The sequence below is a fragment of the Coloeus monedula genome (genome assembly GCF_965178545.1).
Source record: "Coloeus monedula genome assembly, chromosome: 6".
Classification (NCBI taxonomy): Eukaryota; Metazoa; Chordata; class Aves; order Passeriformes; family Corvidae; genus Coloeus; species Coloeus monedula.
Genome location: NC_138786.1, coordinates 22,966,611 through 22,991,486, shown reverse-complemented (window position 1 = coordinate 22,991,486; position 24,876 = coordinate 22,966,611). Strand labels below are relative to the sequence as shown.

The window sequence follows — 24,876 nt, the reverse complement described above, 5'->3', positions numbered from 1 at the left end:
CACTCAGGTGACAGAGTAATGCATTAACTAACTCTAAAGCCATCCATGAATCAACTTGCCTTGCTGCTGCTTGAGGTACACTCGCACCTCAAATCTGCAACCAAATGAACAACTGGCAGGTACTGTCTCCCCTCTCTACTGCACTAAGCCAGAATTAAGCACACCTCAGCACTGCAGGAAATTCAGATGTCACATTCATTGAGCAGCTGGTTGTCTTAGTCCCAAACAAGCTAGCCAGCATTGCTCTCCCACTCTCCAGATCATCTTTCATGAACTTCAAAACACATGACAACACATTAAAACCAAAGTAACTTTTTGCCAACTCAGATTTCTTGCCAGAGGCTCTTTGCTCCTGACAACACTTTCCCAATCCTGCTTTGGACCATCTGCCTGGAAAGTTTTTGTGCTTCTTTAGGCTTAATTACTCTGACTTAACTTTTTCAGTGTTTATAGCAGTCCACATAAAGGCAGTCCTTTGAGTCCCCACCAGCTTGCTCAGCTTTAATCACCTCCATCACGGGATCTCTAGAAACACCCTACCTCAGCTCTGGTATGTCAGGTCTCTGAGCCATGGTAGCAGTTGCTCCCCACCATTAAAGCCATGAATGACTACTGAGACTGCATCCTGCATTGCACTTAATCTGACAATTGTCTGTCCTCTCTTTATGCCAAGTTTCTCTCTTCTCTAGAAGTATACCAGTATTTCTGTAGAGTAACTAGCTTCCCCACTGGCAGACAAGCACTGTCTAAAATCAGTTATATATTAGACCGAACTTTATACAGTGAATTGTGAAATGAAAAGGCTTATAAACATGTGCACTGAGCAGATATAATCTCATTAAAGAGAGACAATTACTCAGTCCTTGGCCTTGCAAGAGCACGCATTTAAAGGCAGACTGAGACTAAAAGAAGAACATGAACTGATCCAGAGAACAATGTCTTTGATCTGAAAACCAGCTACTAGAGCAACAGATACAGCTTGATGGCTTTTTTCTTGATGGCTGAGACTTTGAAGTATTATATGCCCTGCTAGTAATTTGTTTTGTCATTTAGAAATGCTCACTAGAAACTTGAACAACAGTGCCTACTTGGCAAGTACTCCAAAACATGGAAAATTGTTCAGACTGTGTTAATTTTGCCACTGCTGCCAGGTTGTTGTACCACTAGGAACTCAAGCCCGAGCCAGGGTATACCTGTGGTCTTATGTCACAGAAAAGTCAACCTCACTTGAATGTAGTCTCCTATTAAATACTTACACCCTTGCTGCACTGTAAGGAGAAACAGCTAAGAGAGATTTTAGATCAATAACATAAAATAATCTCACCTTTCCTCCCTCAAACACACTCCAGCAACTATATTTTGTATTTAGGTCAGGACCTGTGACTCCTGCTGTCAGCTCCTCATCCACAGTGTACTTTGGTAACAAGGAAAACAAAGCTCACAGTAGCAAACTCAAAGCTACAAGAACTCAGCTGTCACTGGTGCTCATCTGCATATCCACAGATAGTGGCTCATTTAGCAGTGGGAATGTCTGGGTCTTACTGTCAATTACGTTTTGCCTACATCTTAATTATACAGACTTCATTCAGATAAACTGAGGTAGTCCAAGTGAAGACCAAGCCTGTACCTCTCTAAAAAGCTGGTAATCTTTGAAGACGTGTTTCAGAGGTTAAGAATGCTAGTATTTCCAAAATTAAATAATACAAATGCTAATTAATATCACCACTCTTTGCCACCAGCAGCCACTTCCAGTCAGAGACTGCTGTGCTGGAAGCTTTGCAACAAACAGTGCAAGGTCCAGCAATGGTTGACCACCAGCAACATCCCTCAGGGATCAATACCAGTTGTTACTAACATGGCTCCTTAGTACTGACAGCAATAAAAAAGAACCACAAGCTTGGTGTCCTCTGCAAACGTGGGGTGGGGCGGCCATTGCAGGGCTGCAGCAAGGCAAGGTGATGGAGAATTGGGCTGACAGGGACCTATCTCGTCAAGTCAACAACAGCAACCACAAGCCCATAGGATGAAAGAGCCCCATGCAGCAGGAAAGGCAGGGACTGAATGAAAAACAACTTCCAGAAATAGTGTTTGGGCTCTGGTGGGGAGAAAGCTGGTGGTGAGGCAGCAGTGTGCCCTTGCAGCTGAGGCAGCCAGCTGCACCCTGGGCTGCAGCAGCAAGGGGCATGATCATGCCCCTCCACCAGGCACCCATGTGAAGGCACCTGCTTCAGGTTTCTGTCCTCACTTTGAGGGCCAGCAAAGCCCATTTGAGGTGGTGAGGGCCCTGGAGCACATAATATGCAGAGGTTCCCATTGCCAATGAATCACAGAGTATCTCAAGTTGGAATGGACCCATGAGTTCCCATGATATGTAACAACTTAATGAAGAATATTCTGAAAAATTAAAGCAAAGGGATGCTCTGCAGGGAAGTTTGAGGCTTTTGTTCTGGTAATAAGTTCTCGGTCTTAAGAGGAGGAGAGCTTAAATATTATGGTTCTACCAATGAACTGATAAATCACTCGTAAATCCTCCAAGTGCTGCCCAGATGTTGCTTGAACTCTGACACGTTTGGTGCTGTGATCACTTCACTGGGGAGCCTGTTCCAGTGACTGACCACCCTCTCTGTGAAGAACCTTTTCCTAATGTCCAGTCTGAACTTTCCCTGGCCCAGCTTCATTCCATTTCCTCGTGTCCTCTTACTAGTCACCAGAGAGAGATCAGCACCTGCCCTGCCACTGCTTCACTTGAGGAAGTTGTAGGCTTGGATGAAGTCGCCTCAGAACTAAGCTGAATGAGCTGAGTGACCTCAGCTACTTCTCGTAAGTCTTACCCTTGAGAGCTTCCATCCTCTTGGCTGGTCTCCTCTGGGAGGGTACACAGTCTAACAGTTCCATGCCCTTGTCCTGAGGCACCCAAAACTGCACGTAGTACTCAAGGTGTGACTGCACCAGTGCAGTGCAGAGTGGGACAACAATTCCAGCCTGTTGCTGGACAGGTGAAGATTGTCTGTTACTTTTGCTGTTAACTACTGAACCACTACTACATTCTGGCACTTAAAACAACATTGAAGTTCACAAAAGACCTTGTCCCCTGATTCCTCAAAACACAAGTAAATGGAAAAATGAAATTCAGAGGTGCTGTGCAGAGTTGGCAATGGCAATAACCACAAATTTAAATATAATTTTCATGAGAGCCAGGGAGATGACAGTAACAGATACCAAAATGCATCTAATTACAAAAAACTCACTGGACAATTCGCAGCACTATGTTCCAGGTACTGATGAATCTAGCTCCTCAAGTTCCAAGTAATAACATATTTATAACTGGAATTTCCTTGCTAGAAATGGGTGAATTAACTTAGACCATGCAAATAAGAGAAGTTATTCCACAGATACTGTTTTATCACCTCACCTACAGGCTTTGAGAACTTGACAGAGGGAACATGGGAATGCCCCTGCTTACAAAGCATTTGGAACGGTAATAGAAAAGCCTACTGCACAGCAATGGTACAGTGGAAGCTTCTACCTGCACCATCAGTTAGCTGACATCATGAAATGCCATTCCTTAAAATCAGTAATGAATTTAGCTAATAAGATTTCCAAGCCATCTTATCTAATTGGATTTTTCCAAGTCACAGCTGGTTTCCATGCAATAATCAAAATCAACACCTCACCCAAATTTTAAAATATACAATCAGTATACACACACAGATGCTTCCAGACCACTATCATATACTTACACCACTTCCCCATTACGTTAAGCAGGGAAAGGAGATGACATAGCACTGGAAGTGTTGTCATTCAATAATTTATTATTAATGAGGGCGTTAAGAGTGCCTGGATCCACCCAGACAGCCAAAGTGCCAGAGAACCATAAAGACAGCAGGAGTTTCCTGCAGGCAAAAGTCTGTTCCGCCTGTCTAAGGACCTCAATGCATTTTGACAGGAAAACCCAACAAAAAATCCTCACAAATGGAAGATGATGATGGACATTCATGTCTCCACTCTTGCGTACAGAGGGAAGGCCACAGTGTTTGCTACAGGGATCAACTCTTCCACTCCAGAGGGAAACGATCAGATCTGACACTAAAGCGAATTTCTAGTGCTGCTTGCACTAGCTTCACTAGCTAGTGAAGCTCTAGTGCTTTACAACAAAGAGGAAGGCAAGCAACTAAGAAAAAGCCTAAACATGAAATATGGATCGACTCTTTCAAGCGGCTTAGTTGAACGTGAGGCACAGCCCACTATCAAAGTAAGACATTTTGACTAAACCCACGAGATTACTGCCACACAGGGCGTGCGTGTGATCCTGCACCGAGCACACACGCCACCGTTTCTCTTTCCTACTTCCAGCAGGAAGGAAAAGCGGCCGGGTCGGGTGCGGCTGGATGTGAAAAATCGCAAACTCACTGACAACTCGTCCCCCCCGGCGAGGAGCCCGGGGGTGCCCGGGGCCGGCGGCGCGGGAGGTCACGGCTGCGGCCCGGGGTCGCGGTGCCGCTGCTTTCGCCACCAAAACGGGATCCGGCCTCGTGCCGGAGGTTCCCCGGGGGCGGCCCCTAGGCAGGGAACCGCCGCTGCTCCCAAAACGGTTCCAGCCGAAATCCATCCTCGGCTTACCCCGGCCCACCGACCGCCCCTCCCCGTTGCCTCGCCCCGGGGCTCCGGCGGATTCAAGCCACGTCTCACGAGCGACGCCAGCTCGCCGCGGGAGACCCCCGTGCCGGGGCCGCGGGAGCAACCGGCACCGCCGCCCGGCTGCGGGAATGGGCAGGGCTTCGCACCGGGCCGAGGAGCCCCGTGCCCCGCGCCGCACAGCTCGGGGGAACACCGGGGCTACGGGTGAGCGGCGGCGCGGACAGGGGCTCTCCGTGCCCCCGCAGCCGGGTGGGCAGCGCCCCAAGTCCCCCGGGCCGCTCACCTGCTGCTGGATCTTCCCGTCCTCGGTGACCACCCAGTGGGTGGTAGCAGCGGCGGGCCGCGTCCCCGAGGCCAGCAGCGAGCACAGGCCCAGAGCCCAGCCGGAGAAGACCCATGCCCGCCCCAGTCCGGCCCGCCCGGACGCTCCAGCCGCCGCCATCTTCCCCAATCCCGGCCTGCTCGCACCCCCCGGAAGCGGAACGGCCGCCACCGCCATTTTGGGAGCGGGCGGCGCCGCGCGCTCGGGCCGGTACGGCCGCTCCGGGCGGCGGGGCAGGGCGGGGCGGGGGCGGGCCTGGGTCGGTGCCTGAGGCGGTGCCGGGAGCCCCGGCTGGAGCGCTCTCAGTCCCGTAGCAGCCCCGGGCCGAGGGGAAGCACAGCAGCAGGGGCGCGGGCCTGGAGCACCGTTACAGCACCGGCACAGACTGCCGCGCGCGGGGAGCCGGATCCGGCCATCGGCGCCTTCCCGCACCTGTGGCGGCCGCCGGTAACGGCGGAGCCGCCGCCCCGAGCACAAAACCGGCGTTAAATGCCACCAAGCGCCGTGTGGCGACACGCTGAACGCTTCGATATAAGAGGTAATTTTTGTCTAGGGCATACTAGAACATTTGCCACGACAGCTCGAGAGAATGACTTTGCACCCGGCGCAAACCAAGCCGTACCTGCAGCCATGCATACAGTTAATGCCAGCCCTCCCAGGAGCTGGGCGAAGAGGGCTCCGAAGGACACATCGCGCCTTTTGCCTTCTAATGCTCTTCAGTTACACAGCAAAACCTGAACTTTCCTGTTCTAGTTAACAGTAAATACGAACCCAGCAGCGAGAGCCTGTTTCCCCAGTCCCGAGAGAAATCTAAAACCTGCCACGTTTAAATTTTGTTCTGTTCGCTCTTTCTGCAGTCCTGCTTCTTCGGAACACCAGACTTCCCAGAGCCTATTTAACAGCAATATTCGCCCGCAACTCAAACTCATTAAGTAGAAACAAGTGTACAAATGATGTGTCAGTGGTTCAAGGGATTTGGTTTCTATCAGCCTAGAGAAAATATCCGCACAAGTATGATAGTGCCTTACTACTGCCAGAGTTTTCAAATCAGGCATATTACAGATTCCACAAAAAAACCCAGGCTGCCCTTCCAAGTAGCTCTTGCTCTAACGTAAGTGTCAGGAAAACCCACAAACGCCAGAGGTTTATGTCCGAGACAGGAGTCCTGCAGCTCTATTCGAACAAAGGGAGAGTCCACCGAGTCGCACACCCGCAGGCTTTTCTCTCTCGAGGTTTGGGAGGGCGCAGCCTCCTTTTATCCCAAACTCCCGGCCGCAGTTGCCCTCTTCCTTTCCCCACTGGCTGAGGTACTAGGAAGGTACAGCCTTCCCGAACCGCCTACCGCATATTCCCCGCCCTTGAATCTACTGTTTTACCCCAAAGCTCCGAAGTTCAGGCTTGGGCCGACCCGTCTGTTCCAGGAGCCAAGCTGTCTGGGCTCTGCAACAAACCAGCTACCCAGAGTTAGTAGAGGCATTAAGACCCATTTCAAAGACCTTAACACCCACACCTTCTCCCGTCAAATTGTTTGTAAACACACGAGCTTTCCTCTCATAAGGTACTAACAAGCTGTATCACACTGTCAACATCGAGGAGGTCGAGTAAGAAGACAATGACTGACTCCTTTTCACTGAAGTCCCAAGTAAGATGTGAAACATGCAGCTTTTGCTGAATATTTAAATTCCCCCTCAAAATTCTGCATTTTAAATGACTGCATTTGAATTACTTAAACTTGAAATAATAAGACTGCATTAACTATGATCCATTACTTAGTGGCAAACAGCTTTCTGTATCTACAGCAATCTAAAGAGTAAGTCAACTACAACAAAAAGGTACCACAGAACCTCTTTTACTAAGGCGACACAATGCTGCAGAGAAACTGTGAAACAATGAGCCAAACAAAATTACAAAATGAATTTATTCCAAAGCTGTAAGGGAACATTTACAATTCAACAAGATGGTAAACAGGTGTTTCCACAAGAACTCACTGTGTTAAAATTAGGAAACTGGGGGAAAATAATCTAACTACTTCTGAGGCCACAAGAACTTTGCACATCACCTCTGAAATACAGGAGTCACACAAAGAAAACTCACTCAAAATTCAGTGAGAAAATAAGCTGCTAGTACCTAGCTCCTAGTCTAAATACAAGCTATGTTTAGGCTTTGGGATTACATTATTAAATCCCCTCAAAATACCAATTATAGCTGCAAGTGCAAAATGTCTCTTCTTTTTCCTTTCTTTTTCCTCCCAATAGAAGCATACTACATATCTAGTGCCTATTTTGACCTCACAAATTTCTCCTTCAAAGCTTTTAGCCAAGTTCAATGGTTTTAACGCCAAATCAGAGTGAAGCAGCTGGCATGTAGTGAGAAATACAAGGTCAGCTCACATGTCCTGGAATGTCCAAAGTTTCCTACCTACTGTTCCAGAGTTAAGCAAAACCAGACTTTGAATTTAGCATCATCAACAATGTTTCTAACGTTGACATAATTTTGGTATTCTGGCCTTCTGATTGTAGTGATAAATATCAAAGAGTGTTAATGAAAACACCTGAGTCAGATTCACAAGCAAATACAAATGGAACTAGGATGGGGAGACATCACCTTCTGTGGATATTGCTGGACAAAAAAAAAAGGAGGATAAGAAGTATCATTCACTCTTCTAAAGCCTAAGGTATTTTACATCAACATGCTCTGGAGCACTTAATTAAAATTATTTTCCTGTCTTGACTTCTTTTTATTATATGCTAATTCCTTTACAATGTTGAATGACCTGAGAAGTTAAAATTTTGAGTGATGAGAATAAAAAAAAGCATTGTGCTCTTACATTGTATTTTCTGGGTGCACACCAGTAAATAAAAATTTCAAGTTGCTATGGAAAAAAATAGCATGGAATTGTTGACTTTTCCACCTGAATCGAACTACATAGCTGGAATTTTTCAATGTTACCCAAAATACAATTTTATTTATATACTTTTAAATGCAATTATTGGTTAAAAAAAGAACCAAAACACACACACAAAAAAAATCACAAAACAAGGAAAACCAACCAACCAACCCACCCTCAAGTGCCAACTAATCCAGAAATCTGCAAAAAACAGAAAAGAGCCAGAAACTCCTATGGTTGAGCTCCAGCTTATGAAGCTAAATCACTGCATCAGTCTTTACCCATTCCTGAAATAATTAATCATTTATTGTTTTGGTTTTTTATGCTATTCATTTACTGAGATTTCACGGCATAACTATATGCACATATTAATATTAAACATTAAAAATTAATTTTCAAAACATCACTTTTGTGTTACAATGCACAGAGAAGAGTAAGATGTGCAAACCAAAAAACGCCACGTTCTCCACATCTCTAAGTAAGAAGATTGCTTCATGCTACAAGCAAAACAGATTTCCAGCCATGTTGCAAACTTTAAAAAAAAGAGCATGTATTTCATTCAATTCAATTAAAGAAAGTAAATCAAAGCAAATTTAACAATGGTACTCTTCTCCACATATTGCAAAATATGGTTACAGATGAGGAAAGGATTACTTCAGCTGCTAAGCTTATCTAACACATATCTCTGTTGTCATGCCTTTCCTGTCCATTACTTAATACATAAACTCAATTATATAGTTTCAGTTATGCAGTAGCTGACTTTTAGGTTAATATACAAACTGTCAAGATGCAGCTTTTGATGAAACATCTATGCTCTTTTCCAATTTTGAATCCTGAAGACACTTCATAAGTAAGAACCCAAAACTGCTGACTGTAAGCATCCAAAAATACAGTTGTAGTTTCACTATGGACAAGTTGTAGTCCGTTAGAAAAGTAGATCATACATACAAAGGTATAAAGAACATTTAAGTCAGTCTCAGTGGAAGGCAGTCCTTGAAGAAAACAATGCTCCAAGCAAACTTGCTGAGTAGCACTTTCACTTTAGCCCTTCACGGGCATGGAAGATTTAGCAGTCTTCTCAGTAGATTCTTCCTCGGCTACGATTGCCACGTCCTCCCCAGCCTCTTCCTCGTCCACCCCGGAAACCGCCTCTTTGCTCTGAAAAAGGAGTTGCAACTTTTCAGGCAGGTTTTATGCTGTATACAGATCCAAACTGAATAGCAGGATCTGAAAGTATTGCAGGGTAACTTCAGTCTCTGAGGCTATGCCTGCTTATGGACCATGAGATTGCTGAATTATGTTTTGATGGAAAATGGACCCCACTAATTGTAAAAGGAGGTCAGGAGAATGAGCCTGTCTAAATTAAGTGCAGTCTTTCTGCATACTAATACTGTGATACATAACTGTACCTGTAATTCAGGACTATATTTGGGCCAATCCATCACCACAGAATTGAAAACTGGCTGCCTTCCTCTTCCTTCTGCTCAATAACACTATTAATCTTAAGGTGTCAGTCTGACTTGCTACTAGTGATTTTATAAACTGATGGAAAATCACAACTTTGCCATTCTATTTGTCCTTTTCTATCCTTAACCTTAAGTTATCACCAGCATATTACTCTTTTTTCTGGGGCTGATACCTTCACTCCATTCAATTACAAATCTTAGCTACCACACAAACTATTTGTATACTGTAGAAAGTTTTTCCTTTCTCTTTGTTAAGAACAAATCTGGTCACACCAAACAAATCCCCAACAACACAAATCCTGATAGTTTATATACTTTCCTTGGATTGTTTGAAAACGTACCAAACTCTCATTCTCCTTTCATGATTTCTCTTCATGTACAGTCTTAAAATACAGGTTATACTAATCTACAGAGAGAACTGCATGCTTGTTTTAAAGGCTGCAGAAATCAGAAGTTGACTGACAAGGCTGAAGCACCTCACTAACAAGAAACAGTAGCAAGCAATAAAACATATCTGGTTGAAAGCTTCCCAATCTTTAGACCTGCAGGATTACAAGCTTATCTAAAACGACACAGGTACATCACCTGAAGTCTAGAATAAGAAATTTGCAGGTGATGTTTTCTCTTTGCTTTATATATCTGCCAATGCTTTCTATTAGTTTTTCAACCCGTGGGTGTGGGTGACAATTTGTCGTAGACTCGACTTGCCAGAGGTAGGACCAATTGGCCTACAGGGAAGACAGGAATGGGCTGCTGCCATTGCTACTCATCCAGTCTGCAACTGCTCTTGTGCCTCACCCAAAAATATGATGCAGAAAAGCAGATTCAGTGTGACTGGGAGCACGAGGACATGCACAGTGAACCTGGCCAATTCCCAGAACTTCTGGATCAGGTCTGCAACATCAGCAGTGGCTGTAATAGGAATGCAGCACAGGTCCAGTCGTATGACAGGAGGTGACCCAGCTCTGCCACTTGCTGCAACTGGCCTGTCCAATGGGAAATTGGTGCACTGTGTGTCATAACAGAGAACACAATAGTTCAATTACTCACTCTAGGTATTAAAACACTACTAAAACTAACTTGCAAATGACATTTAAGTCATAGTCTGGTAACACTCAAACACTGCAATAGATTAATAGCTAGGAAGAGACCATCACAAGAAAAAATTCATGACAGTACAATTTGATCTTCCAAGAACACGGTATTTATTTGCCCCACCCCAAGACACAACTGTCACTAGACAAAGTTTTTCCAAGCTGCCTAACTTACCGTAAGAAAAACTACCCAGGTTACTGCTGTATTTTCCACTGGGAGGATTATATATTTGCCTGGCATCCCTTTTTGGTCCTGCTGAAGCTTTCTTTGGGGGTGAACTTGAGGTTGTATCTTCACTTGCTCTTTTTTGACTGACAGAAGAAAACAAAAACATACCATTACACCCCAGTGGTGACAAGTACAGTAATAATAGTTCAGCCACAAAGATTAACCACTGGAAGCCAGCAGCAGCCAGTGATGATGCCCTGAATAATAACACCTCAAAAGAGAAGTAAGCGAGTCTCCAGTTGATTCAGTCTTTAATATCCCTAAAGCAAGACTAAGATCATCTCTCTACAGCCACAGGATGGGTGTTATTTTTCATGTGGAACTTTTAGCTCACGTGCTGTCTGTATTGTACAGATACAGCTTGGAAGGCTAGTTTTTACCATTTACAAAATAAACCCCGCTGTTTTCTTTTCAAGAAGAACTCTTACCTTGCATCTGCCTTCTGTACTGGTTTCCAGGACAGTGTAACTGTACTTTTGTAAGAAGGAGGAATGTGGAAGAGATCCTATGGAGGCAAAATTGGGCAGTTTATTCTACAGTTAAATTCCTGTTGATTTCCTGTTCTAAAATTTTAGCTGCTTATGGAGACTCCAGAATAACCACTGCTTTCCAGTAATTTTAAATCCTTTAGTCCCATGGCAGAGAGAGAAGGCAGTAGCTTACTACCTTATCCAGCTGCCTTTACTAGGAAATTCAAGTAAAATTTATATTAGCAGAACAGTCTTACACTGACCAAATACAGAATCATAGACTAGTTTGGTTTGGAAGAGATGTTTAAATACCATCTACTTCAATGACCCTGCAATAAGCAGGGACATCTTCCACTAGATCATGTTGCTCAGACTCTCATCCAATCCAGCCTTGAATGTTTCAAGGAATGGGGCATCTACAGAGAAAGGACAGGCTGTGTCCTTCCCTGTGCACATCAAGCTTATTACAATGAACTACAGTGGCTCCTGCAGGAAGACATCTGATATCCCTATGATGGTACAAGATAGGCTGCTCAATATGGTGGGCCAAGATTTTGGTTTATTGTGGTGAGTGTAAGTAAGAGTCAAGAAAGAGAGGAAAAGGGGGCTAGAAGAGATCAGAATGGTTTCATGGGTTCCAGATGAAAGTCTCTTTCTTGCAGCCCATCTCTTCTACACTTTTTGGAGAAACAGGTTCTGCATAGAAGCTTGCTTTGCCTCCTCCCTCCTTTACGTCTCCTTGCACTTCTTTGAACTATTCCTTACTCCTCACTGACACTACAGGAAAGGGAAATGACAAGGAAATCCAGAGACCCCTAAAGAAGCAAGGTGGTCTTTTCCTGGGGGCAACCAGTGCTGCGAGAAAGGGTGTCCACACCCTATCTAAAGAGCAGTAGCAGCAAAAGCTGAGCTGCTTGCAGGATCAACAAGGTCCACCTTTCTTCAGGAACAGTAAAGCAGCACCAACTCTTGGGCTGGCTGCCACCAACTAACACAATACACAATACAACTTGGTTCAAATCTATTCCTTTCTTTGGCAGAGGTTAACTCTGCTGTGGGAATTTACTCCTTCATAATGTGCGGACTTACCTTGATTAAAACATTAATGTTATTGGTTATTTTCAAGGCAACCACTTTAATCTTGTTCTGTAAAAAACAATACACACTGCTGAGCATCTAGTAGCTTTATGCTAACCTCATTTCATGAAGTCATAACATTAAACTGACTGCTCTTCCTAGTGAATTGCTATAGTAACAGTGATAGTGAAAGGAGTGTACAGTTCTGAGTTTTCATCACAGCTGCTTTTAAGGTTCTTGCAGTTTTACACTAACTAGTTGCTTTTAATATTCCAGTGTAGCTCCAACTGGGTTTTTTCTTTTTTGCTCAACACATGACAATTTCCCCTTCAAAACAAAGCATAGAGCACAATTAAACCAAATACGTGTGGCTGCAGAGAGCAGCTAACAGTCGAAACTAGAAGCTCATCTTCACTTGCAAAATGTAGCATAAGGTAACGTGCCCTTGCAATAATGTTAGTAGTATTATTCCCTTAATCTATTTGCATGCTTAAAATTGACTGCAGCCTATTAATGTGTCAATGGTTCTTTCAGTAAGCTCAATTAGAAAAATCAGGATTCCCAAACAATTCTTACCTCCTCTGTTTTCAAAGCTTCTCCTGTTTTCCCTTGAAGTGCCAGACGAAGCTGTCGAATATACACCTGCAACCCTCGAGCAAAATACTGTAGCCTAAAACATTTAAAAGCAATCTCTTAGTAACATTTACATAGTCCTGTAGAAATAAAAGCATAAGCAAAGGAAAGGTGTAATCCTGTTTCTTCCCCTTTAGGAAAAAGGCTCAAAATAAGCCTTCCATCAATCTGATTTGCACTTCTTTAGCATCCAGACAATAATTCACACTTTCATAGAGTCAGAGAATCATAAAGGTTAGAAGACACCTTCAGGATCATCTAGTCCAACTGTCACACCTAAACCACACCCCCAAGTGCCACATCCAGATGCCTGTTGAATACTTCCGGAGACAGTGATTCCACTACCTCCCTGGGGCAACTTAATTCCAGTGCCCAACCACTCTTTCAGTAAATTGTTTTTTTCTAGTATCTAATGTGACCCTTTCCTGGTGCAACTTAAGGTCATTTCCTCGTCCTTTCACTTGAGACATGGCAGAAGAGACTGATCCCCACCTCACTACAATCTTCAGTCAGGCAGTTGTAGAGGGCAATGAGGTCCCCCCTCAGCCTCCTTTTCACCAGACCAAATGCCCCCTACTCCCTCAGCCACTCCTCATCAGACTTGGGCTACAGACTCCTTCCCCAGCTCCACTGCCCTTCTCTGGACACACTCCAGCACCTCAGTGTCCCTTCTGAAGTGAAGGTCCCAAAACTGGATACAGCACTCGATGTGAGGCCTCACCAGTGCTGAGTACAGGGGGACAATCATTGTCCTGGTCCTGCTGGCTGCATTATTCTTGATACAGGCCTGGATGCCATTGGCCTTCTTGGCCACCTGGGCACACTGCTGGTTCATACCCAGCTGGCAGTCAACCAGCACCCCCAAGCCCCTTTCTGCTGATAAGCTCTCAAGCCACTCCGCTCCAAGGCTGCGGTGCTACATGGGGTTGTTGTGACCCAGCTGCAGGAGCCAGCACTCCACCTTATTAAATTTCATGCAGTTGAGCTCAGCCCATGGATTCAGCCTGTCCAAACCCCTCTGCAGAGCCTTCATACCCTTCAGCTGATCAACACTCCCACATAACTTGGCGTTGCCCACAAACTTACTGGGGATGCAGCCGAATCTCCTCATTCAAACCATTGATAAAGATGTTAAACAGGACAGGCCCCAGTACTGAGCCCTGGGGAACTCCACTAACACTTTGTAACAGAACATTAACACTTGCCTCTAAATCATTACCTGATTTTAAAGTCTTTCAATTTCTCTGCATTCAGCTTGGCTGTGAGGAAGTCTGGAAGTTTGCGACCCAGCTGATGGAAGCTATACAGTAAACACTCCACATAACTGAATTGTAACTTGGGCTCTTCATTGCCAGCATTTTCCCCATTTTCTGCTTCCTCTGGAGGAAGGGGCATATACTCCTGAAGAACAGAAAGGAAAACAAATGCATGAGACACATTTATGTTGATTGACTGCTCATTTGCAGTGTTTGAACTGGACGATTTATCTGTGCTGACAGTTTGAAAAGTATCCCCCATCTCTGTATGAATGTGATGAACTACTGAATAACGTCCTGGTGCAGGTGGTTTGCCTATACTTCTGTGACTTGAGGCCTCTGACTCAGAGGAAATCCTATGGTGGCAGTACTACCACAGGAAGCAACAGTGTACTGCACCAGTGCTTCTGAAATAGTGCTGAATTTGCTTAGAATTGTCAGTGCAGGTACAGCGTTTAATGAGATCAACATGACTCTCTCATGATTATGAAATTTAAAAAGAAGAAACACACATGAGTTTACTGGATTAAAAACATTCAGGTAACAGCTCTCTATCTACAAAGGCTTTAAATTGCAAAATTATGTTCAAACTTCTATCAGTGGATAGGACTATCTCTGAAACAGCCATTTTAGAAAAAGGATAAAGAGATGAATATATAAAAATAACTAGTTTTGATGAAAACTTTATTTCTTAGTGTTTTACGTGAATAAAAATTGAATTAGTCTTACCAGTAATTTATCAAATAGCTTCTTCAAATTTGATTCAAGCTTTTCCATATCACCACAAAAAGAACTCATTTCAGCAAGAAGCTTCAAAACCTACACATAAGGACAGCCAGGTTTTTGTGTGTTAACTGGAAGTACACAAACTTAACATTCAACCTAAAATCCATTATCACATCACTATGGCTGGTACAGTAGAGGACAGCTATTACAACTAAACACCTCCCAAACATCAGGAAGGAATACAAGGAAGAACATGCCTAATTTGTTTTTCCTGTCTGTAAAGAGAAACACAGGTTTGTGTGTCTAATCCCAACAAGCATTAGTCAACAAGTAAACAAAACTTCATCTCCCACATCTGCAGCACTGCTCACCTTCAAGTGAGAGCCACAGATATCTGAAACTGCAGCACTGATTAATGTAAACAAAATTACAGCCATTAAGCCACTCCCTTAGGAGGCTAAATTAGCAAAAACTATGCAACCATCATTTCAGTAAATGCTATGTGCTTAAAAAAATTGAGAGTAATATAAAAATGATTACACTGATCTACTTATTCTACCTTACTTCAAAAGCTTGGGACAGACAACACATGCTTTAAAAGGCAATGCTCAGTCATGCCTCAACAGATGAAACATTTCTTTTAGTGCAGCTACTTTTCCTACAAGCCAAGAAATGAAAACTACTTAAGGAAAGAGCTTGCAATTTTTAAAATAGCTGGGTTTATCTAGGATAGTTATTTTTCACTATCTGAAAGATACTTTAGCTTTGGCTTACCTCTAACTGGATATCAAGACCCTCCACTAGAGTAGTCAAAGAGCTGAGGTTTGGCAGAACATGCTCACAGAAGTAAGTAACAAATTTTGTGGAATGAACATTTTTCTGAAAAAAACCCACAAACAAACCGTCACACATTATTCATGTTACTCTTGAGTCTGAAAGAGCTAAATGTCCTTCTCCCATCACCCTGCCACCCTTATAAATGCCTGCCTCACAGCTGTACCTTAGAGCTTTATTAAACTTCCCTCTTACTCCTAAGACACAGACTCCCTTGGAAGTAGCCTAAATTCAGAGGCTGTCTGCAACAGCAGCTGAAAGATTGCTTGCAACCCAAGAATAGGCCTTTAAATGCTGCAATTGTCTGGCACTAGACTTGAAATAATCAAATTCATACAAGATAATGTGAGAATCTTGTCATAATTCACTGTAACATCTTCAGTTTGAAAAGAGAAAACCACAAGCTATCTTTACATTTGGAGGCTTTAAGAATGTTTTTCTAACGTTTGGATACATTAGAGATTAAAGGTGGAGAAGTACTGATTTGTGGTGGTACAAACATAATCACTGGGAACACCAAAGCCAAGCTCCAGCCATTAACTTTCAGATTATTCAGATATTCCTCACGCAAAGCAAATAAATACGTACTGAGAACAATGGCACTGCCTGCCGAGTGCACTGCAGAAGTCTGTCCACACAGTCCGTATCTGATGGATTGAATGTTTGTTCCAGGTCAGCCTGTTCGGCTACCAGCTCCACCAGTTGCTGCCTCCCACTGACTGTCTGTAAGCTTTTTAATCCAGACAATATTTTCATGAACAGAACAAATTCCTCGCCTGTCACATCTTCCAGAACCTTAAGAGAAAAACAGAAAACATGTTTCTGTGGTGCTGGTTTGAAAATTTCCAAGTCAAACCTACTGGATTTGAAAAGGTAAAGTATGCAAATATTTAGCACTTAAATTTAGAATTTAGTTATTTAAAAACACAAGTTTGAAGGTACACATGAAAACATTCAGTATAATTGAATGTACCTACAAATTAAAGCAATTGTCATCAAGTTGTACAAGGGAAACAGTTTTTTGTAACTCCAAATTTAAGAACAAACTTCTATCTAACAAAAATCAGATGCTTCAGTCAAAATAAATGTTAAACAAATATCTACTCCTTATTGTTTTTTTAAAAACTTTTTGCATCTTTCCCAGTTTAGGGAATGCATGGAAATCTCATGAAGTTCCACAAAGACAAATGCAAAGTTCTGCACCTGGGATGAACCAATTTCCCTGCATCAGCACATGTAGGGGACTGACTGGCTGGGGAACTGCTCTGCTGAGAAGACTGAGGGTTCTGGGGACAGCAGGCTAAATACAAGTGACAGCAGCATTCCTTGGGTGATGAGCAGTGTTCCGGGCTGTGACAAGAGCAGAGACTATGGGAAACAAAGGGACAGATGACTGTCCTTGGCTGTACCCTCATCTGACCAAATTTGGAATACTGCACGAGTGTTGCGCTCTCCTGTATGAAGAAGCTGTTGATAAGCTTTAGGAAGCCGAATCAACAAGCTGATCTGTGTCTACAGCACACGACCTGTGAGGAGAACCTAAAGCAATCAGGCTTTTCCAGCCTAAAGGAAGAGAGCTGTATGTGGGTGTGGCAAACTAACACTAATCTTCCAACACTTAACAAGTCATCAAGCATAGCAGCCAGGTTCTTTGATGAGGTGGACATGGCCAGAATGAAACAACGACACAAAACTAAAATGGGAGGTTTCAACTGGATAGAGGAAAAACCAATTCTGTTGAGGACAATTAAACATTGAAGCTGGTTGCCCAGAGTATATAGGAACTCTTCTTCCTTAGAGCTTTTCAAAACTCAACTGGAAAAAGCACCAAGAAGTCTGATCAGAATTCAGCTGAGCATGATTCACTGAGTTGATCAATCTCTCAAAAGACCCTTTCCAATGTGAACGATTGGGTCCAATTCTAATCAAAGTCATTCTTACAAAATTAGAAGAGCCATGACTTTAACAATACCACAAAAAAATGCTGCAAACTTTGGAGTGTATCAGAAGAGGTTAGTACAAGATTGCGTTTGTACAATGTTCAAACAGCCCTCCAAAGCAACGCCAATGATAAGAGATGGTTTAACAATACTTGAGTTTGAACTGAAATCAGACACTAACCTTCTTTGATTCAGTCAATATGAACTCTTCCACCTCCTTTGTCATCACTTCCTCAGGTAAGGTTTTCAGTTTTGTAGAAAGGAACTTAATGGCTCTCTCTCTCACAATATCCTCTCCCTGAAGAATTTGACTGAATAAACCTCCCAAAGTCCCTGAATGGAGAATAAATCGGGTAACACAAATTATTTTTGAAGTTATGACCTGGACCTTTTACGCAGAAGAAAGAAGTTTTCTCTTTTAAGATTCCATGACACATTTTAAAATAACTGCTGTACTAACTTTTAAGAATAAATACAATTTTCATGTATCTTGACATAAAAATCCACACTCTTTTATTAGTCTGTATAATTCAGATCCACAATTACTAAGCTCAGTATTGTCTGCAAAACCAAACAATTAGTGTGGGTCTCACTTTTGCACTGTACTAAGAAGACACAAAATTGGGTCCTTTACTCATCCTACTACAGACTGGGAAGTATTAATAAAAGCCATGTACAGAAAAATGTGTCCTTTACCTTTAGCATCCATCTTAAATATACTGAGCAAGGCATTGTTAACCAAATTGAATTCTGCAGAATCATCTGGAGAGAGAAAAAAGAATTAATATACATACCCTCAAAATGCAAAGGTAAGAGAAGAAAAACAAAGATTGCTAATACTGCACAAGAAGTATTCTGTCCTCAGCATTTAGCTAAAAACAACATAACCTGTATTTTAAAAAACTATTAGATTGAGGAAGTTCAAAGCCATGATTATGGAAGCTGGAAGCAAAAAAACCCCAACTATTTGTCACTTTAGTCTCCCTACCAAAACTTAAACCTTAAAACTTGAAGGAAAGTTATTAATCAATATATTAGTTATTTTAATAAACAAGCTGACCTTCACTAAATGAATGTAAAATAGTTATTTATTTTTAAACTCTTAATTAATCTACAGTATTTCTAGGTGGCAGGAACTATTTCCCTCTCAAACTAAATGGAGAAATGCATGCCTCAAAAAACCCAACCCATAACCTATCTTCTGAGAATCCCAGAGACTTAACCATGCAGTTTTAATAGAAGTCTGAACACCTAATATTTAGCACTCTGTAACTTACTGAGATTAAATGTGTATTATATTCTGAATTCATGCCCCAAAATATTTATTTTGTACCAAAAATGCACTGTATGGAACAAAACTCCCTCAGGCTTTTTCAGGTTCTGGAACCTGGATCAGAAATTCAGTAACTTTTTCAGAAAGCAATTTCCTGCAGTCCATAACTGGAAGGCTCCCCCCTTGCCTTTTTCTACAGATGCTTTCAGAGAACTTGAATGAAAAAAACCTGTTTTATTTAAAAGAAAGATTTTCAGTTTATATTAGAATAATTAGTGACCTTTCAGCAGAAGCAGCAGCCTAACTGTACAGCAAATAGAAAGCAGGAGAAAAAGAACAGAAGAAGGACATGAACAGCACTGGGATAAATTATAAATAAATGGAAAACGTTGTATAGAACACAAACTGTATATATATGTAGATGTGCCATGAGGAGATCAGCCAGGATGTGTCTCTACCTGACTGTAGAAGCTGGGTCAGTATGTCTGCTACCCGAGGAAGGTTATCTCCAGTGGCAAACTGAGGCAACTCCTTGATTGCTTGTCGCCGGATCTGTCAAAATTGTCAATAATGTAATGATTAAAAAATTTTAAAAATTCCACTAATTACATAACACCCCAAATCCCCCTATTTTGATGTATTTATGAAGAAAATAATATATTTTTCTTAGATCTAGGCAGTACTGGAGAAAAATAAAATTCAAACAGCACCTCTGTTCACAAAATCATTCATATGATCAACAAAATAAAGGCCAGTATGTGTGTTACTAAGGAGTTTTATTTGCTAACAGGAAGGATAGTTCTACAGTTGTGCACATGGCAGAAATAAACTCTAGGGCTTGTTCCCAGCACTGAAAAAAATCCTCGAATGATCTGTCCTAATCCCTTAAGACCTCATAAACTAAAATGCTTCACAGGTACAGCTTCTACCAACAGCACAGAAGCAGCATGAAGCATCTCAAGACTTCTTCAAGACGAAGTCAGAATCATATCCCTGTGGTTCTCAGGTGCAAACAAGATTTTGTCTCCCAGCAGAATTTATCAAAATCAATTACCACAGAGTGGTTTTTGACAGGAAAACATGTAAATGCTATTCAAGAAACCGTAAGTTTTTTCTACAGAGCTATTCCTTTGATCAATGGTGGGAGCAAAAAAAAGATAAATGAAAACTGATGCATCTTCCCAAACCATCACACAATGAATTAAATGAAAGAATACAATTATATTTATGTTTTCCAAAGAACAACCCTCCCCTCCCAAAAGACACAGTTCATTAAACAAAAAGAGAAAACAATAACAAAATATAAATTCCAAGTATCAACTTGCTACAAGGTTCTTATTCTTACAGAAACATCTTCATCCTCGCAAAGGTCCAACTGGGCATTGATAGCTGAGTCAGCTAGGTCAGGAAAATGCTTGAAGAATTTAGGAATAAACTGGGCTGCAAGTCTCTTCTCCTTGGCACCTCCTTTCACACCATCCAAGATCACCTGGTAAGCATCCTTATGCTGAAAGAACAATACATAAATGGAAAAATCCTGGGTTATTCTCAAGACAAGGAACGACTTTTTTCTCCCGTTCTCTTCAACTATTTAAGTGAACTATAGTATACACGCTTCTTAAAAAGGAAGACATTTTTCTCTTAGACTGATATAACCATGCCAATTTGGTAATATTTGCCTCTGTTGCCTGGCTTTTACTGTTATTCTGGCTCCTGTCTGTTCAAGTGTGCACCACTCCAACTGCTGGCCCTAAGGGCAACAGCTCTTACACACTGGGATCATGTTAGTGCAACAAATTATATGATCATTGTCACTGAACTTGGCCAGCTTTTCAAGGAGTTTCTGCCTTTTGTATGCTCATATATTGTCTTTGAAGTAAAGACCACATTTCCCAGTAACTGTGCCACTGCAGTGGCTCACAAATTTTTGTTAACATATATGGTGCTAAAGTATCTCTGGCATCTATGCAGGTAGTTCACTTAACCTGGAATCTCTGGCATCTATTCAGGCAGTTAACTTAATCTGAGATGAAACGCAGTGCTCAGAAGAACTGTTAAGGGAAACTAGATTAAAAAAAATCACAGAAACCTTCAGTTGAAATATAGAAATAACCACTTCAGCAATAGTAAAATATTCTCTAGCTGCTCCAACTAGAATCACACATGTGCTACAGCCTACAGGACTGAAACTTTAGAATAATTGAAGTCTTTGTTGTGTGTTCGTGAAACAGAAGTCACCATTATTAGGATACTAGTGGAAACCAGAATTCTAAGATAATTCTAAGTTTAATTTTCCTATGGTTGTGAAAAAGAATGCTTAAAACAGCTTATCCTACTTTGAACAGCAACAGTGACAGCACAGGACACTTTCTTTGCCTTATTTACATTAAATTTCCCAGAGCCACATATATCATCACAAACTACTCCATATATCATCACCCCTACTCCACATGAAAGTTCTCCCATAGTGAAAATAGATACTAATTTACAAAGCAGTACACTGCATTAATGCCCTCTAATGCAAGCTGCATTTTAAAATTTAGTGCCAATGCTCCTGAAGCGCTCTGTACAGTTGTTGATAGCTCTGTTGCCGGAATCTGGACTGGAGTGGGATACAGATCTGGATGAAAAATAACCAGGGAAAGAATCAGTTGCCTTTCAGCTGAATCACATCACCACCCAGTTTACTCAGTAGCTGGGGCAATGCAGTGCAGTCAGCAGCAAAGGCAGGAATGAGCCAGCACGAACTAGCAATGAAAACACACATCATTATAGACACAGGTTCTCAGGCTGCACGTTAAGAACAAGTTCTTTTGTAGAACACGTAACATAAAACTTAATACACATGAAAAAGCATTAATGCAGCAACGGAACAGAGCAGTCTGTGCTCTTTGCATTTGTGTTCCTGCCTGCTAACTACTCCTACCATGTAGGCAAAATACAGTTCAGGCAGGAGTTTGTTTTACTTGTACTTGCAAGCATGAAATGCTCTAAAAAACTACAGGCAACTACAGAAGCAGTGTGATCCTTCTGTTTAGTGCATTTCCTTCCCATCAGTAACAATGGTGTAACATAGTGTCCAGACCTTTGTTTTTAATAACTGTTAATTGACCAATCATCCATTAACTTCTCTAGGTTAGTTCTTGAGTCAATTCATACCCTGTAGTGCCCTGTGACAAGTTTCACAACGCGTTATGAAGAAATGTTTGTATTCCTCTTTACTTCCAGCCTGCTTCCTAACAGTTTTTTCAACCTCTCACCTTCATTCCATTCGTGGACCCCTCACACCTGAGCCCCTTTCTCAACTGAAACACTCTTCTACAAGCTCAATACTTCCAGTCTTTTAAACTACTTCTCTTGATGTCATACTTCTGGTAGTCCCCATGCCCATGTTCAGTGTTTCTTTATTTGAGACAGGGTGACCATGACTTTTTGCACTAAGAGATCACATTCATAAAGTTGTTAAAAGATAATAAAGCACTGAGTGGGATAAAACTGATGGAACAAGGAACAATTACTCACAGCTTCTCAGAATCCAAAAACTGGAGACATCAAGCAACATTATGAAATGACAAGAGGTAACTCCTTCACAAACAAAATAATGAAACGTTTTACCACAGAATCTCTGTGGCAGAAGCACATTCACTTAAACAAAGTATCAAAAAAGTTCACTGAAGAGCAACCTTGCAAGCTACACTCATTACAGACATTTCCTCTGGCTCTGGGAACCCAGAAGCTGGAGGGAGCAAAGCTGGGAGAGTGTTTTAGGAATCACCATTCTATACTTACCCTCGGAGGTTCTTACACATCTACCCTGTCATAGGCTGCATTTCTTAACCATGCTGGAGTTTGCTCCACCTAAGATCCTTTCCTTCCTCACAAAAGCTACTCACAAGAATCAAAGTGAAATCAACCATGCATTTCTAAAGCGGCAAGGTAACAGCATGTTTTACTCTGCACCTCTCCATGTAGTTCCTCACATTTTATTTGCACTTTCTTTTTGGTTCTGAGATGACGTTTTTGATGGACTGTCTGCAAGGATGCTTTGTTTCACTACGGCCAAGTGAATGGACTCGAATTAAAATGAAAAAAAACCTCAACACCTTCCTGCCCCCAACGAACCACCACATTATTTGTTCTCTTAATGAACCTTCTAAGTGACCTCGTAGAGCAGAATTCTCGTTTAGTTTAAAATCCATGGTTAGATACAGATACAGCAAAGCTACTTTCCTACTTATTGACATTATGAAAGAAAGAAAAAAAAGTATCTTCTGCTTTTTCAGGGGGGCTTTTGGGAAAATGAGGGCCTAATGCAATATCAAAACTAGCTGTAACTAACCATAATATTTTCTATTGGTAATATACGAAGTAATCCTCTTTTCTTGCATAACTCAGTAATGGTATACACAAATGGCAGATCTTGCTAAGATGTTATGGAAAAAATCTTCAGTCGTGAGGGTCGGCCTTACGTTCTTGCCTCAAGGAAGAGAGACCCAAAAGGCTATAGGCAGCTTTCAAACCATAACAGACTTCAGCTTCCCTCAGCAAGCCTTTTAGCAGGACAGCCTGCCAGAGGCCCCGGATCTGCAAGTACGCTCGATCAGATCTGGATGGCCACCGGTGTCAACGACTTCCAGGCCTGAATTCGCCAGGCAAAACTCTCCGCCCCCATGCAAAAAGCAGCCTGATTTTAGCTAAGAACCAGTTAATAACGGCGACGGCACATTTAAAGGACAGCTGCCGCCAGGACGCGGATGCTGCAATAGCGACGGGAACTGCTGCCGTCCTTGCAGAGCCCCGCAGACGCGATGTTTATCTCCGCCCGTCCCGCGCCGCCGCAGGCCTGAGGAAACCCACCCCGAGCGCAGCCCCGGGGGCTCGCCGGCTGTGCGGCGAGGCGAGCAGCCCCTCTGACGGCACCCCGCTCCCCCCCCCCCCGTCTCGGCCCGGAACTCCCCGCGGCGGCGCTACGCAAGCCCGAGGCCTAGCGAGGCCTTGCAGGCCGCAGCCACGCCGCACCTGGCTCGCCGTCTCCGTGGCGTCCGCCAGGATGCCGTAGTTACGGTAGAGCTCCTCCACGGTGGGCATGGCGCGGCGGGGAAAGGGCAGAGCCGCCGAGACACCGAGCCCGCCACTGACGACGCCGCCGCCGCTCCGGCCGCCGCTCCCGCTTGGGCCGCGTCGTCAGCACCAGCGAGGCGCCAGTCCCGGAGCGGCCGCACGCCGCCGCCTGCGCGCCGCCCCCTGGCGGCGGGCGGTGGCACCGCAGGGCCGGGAGCCGCGGGCGCCGCGCCCGGAGCGCAGCGGGAGCGCCCAACGCGCCGCGCCCCCACCGCGCCCGGTTAGCGACGGGGCACCGTGCGCCGGCATGGTCCGCCCCGCCACACACTCGAACCGCGGCCGCGCTACGGGATGCGTTTGTCTGCTCACGCATGTGCCACGGCCTTCACCTCTTCCAGTCTTTTTCCCTTTTTTTTTTTTCTTCCCCCCGGGCCTGTCTTCACACTCCTCCTTCTCCTTCCCCAGATTGCTGCCTTCCCCCAGCGCCTCATTTCTGTATCCCTTTTTCGTCTGTCCTGTACAACTACGATGGAAGATGCTCGGGAAGTGCCTGTTGCACGCTGAGCGTCTACTATGAGACAGAGACTGCTTTCCTGTGATTTGGTGACTTTCATCTTTTCCTTCAGAGGAAGATGCTCCCTAATTCCAGAAACCAGAGTATATGCAACTCATGTCAATGAAGGCAGCATGTGTTCATTAGGCTCTAATCACCAAATATAAATTGCGGCAAAAGTTATAAGGCTGTAGCAGTGTCTTCTTATCATATCTCAATATGCTTTAGCATCCTGCAAATTTCAAAGGCACTTAAAATGAAAGAGTATTCCCCTTACGTGAATCTGAGGCTGAGCTAAGCAGAGCTCTGGACCTTTCTTAAATACCCTTCCCAGCAGGATGAAGGATGCTGTTGGAGGCATTTGAAGCTCCAGTCTGTCTCTGGAGTCCATACCGGCAGACCACACTCAGCAGGGAT

General features: G+C 43.3%; 2 protein-coding genes across 3 annotated transcripts in view; both read right to left on the bottom strand.

The window, feature by feature from the left end:
- The window catches only part of TTC17 (tetratricopeptide repeat domain 17), a gene marked incomplete at its 5' end in the record, with an annotated part of 56,498 nt that extends 51,361 nt beyond the window's left edge, over positions 1 to 5,137 (bottom strand). Inside the window, one exon of one of the 2 annotated variants that reach the window (XM_082284105.1) lies at positions 4,922 to 5,137. In XM_082284105.1, the coding sequence (XP_082140231.1) occupies positions 4,922 to 5,137 (216 nt within the window). The remainder of the gene's footprint in view (positions 1 to 4,921) is intronic. The other variant, XM_082284106.1, reaches the window with a different exon arrangement.
- Positions 5,138 to 6,793: 1,656 nt separating this feature from the next.
- API5 (apoptosis inhibitor 5) lies at positions 6,794 to 24,028 on the bottom strand. Its single transcript, XM_082284108.1, has 14 exons — positions 23,865 to 24,028; positions 20,191 to 20,352; positions 19,304 to 19,397; positions 18,269 to 18,334; positions 17,754 to 17,905; positions 16,221 to 16,427; positions 15,573 to 15,677; positions 14,802 to 14,891; positions 14,036 to 14,217; positions 12,760 to 12,853; positions 12,196 to 12,252; positions 11,065 to 11,141; positions 10,583 to 10,719; positions 6,794 to 9,005 (listed from the first exon to the last, which is right to left on the bottom strand). Exons 1-14 carry the CDS (start codon positions 23,931 to 23,933, stop codon positions 8,926 to 8,928), a joined length of 1,572 nt encoding a protein of 523 aa, XP_082140234.1. The 5' UTR covers positions 23,934 to 24,028; the 3' UTR covers positions 6,794 to 8,925.
- Positions 24,029 to 24,876: the final 848 nt, after the last annotated feature.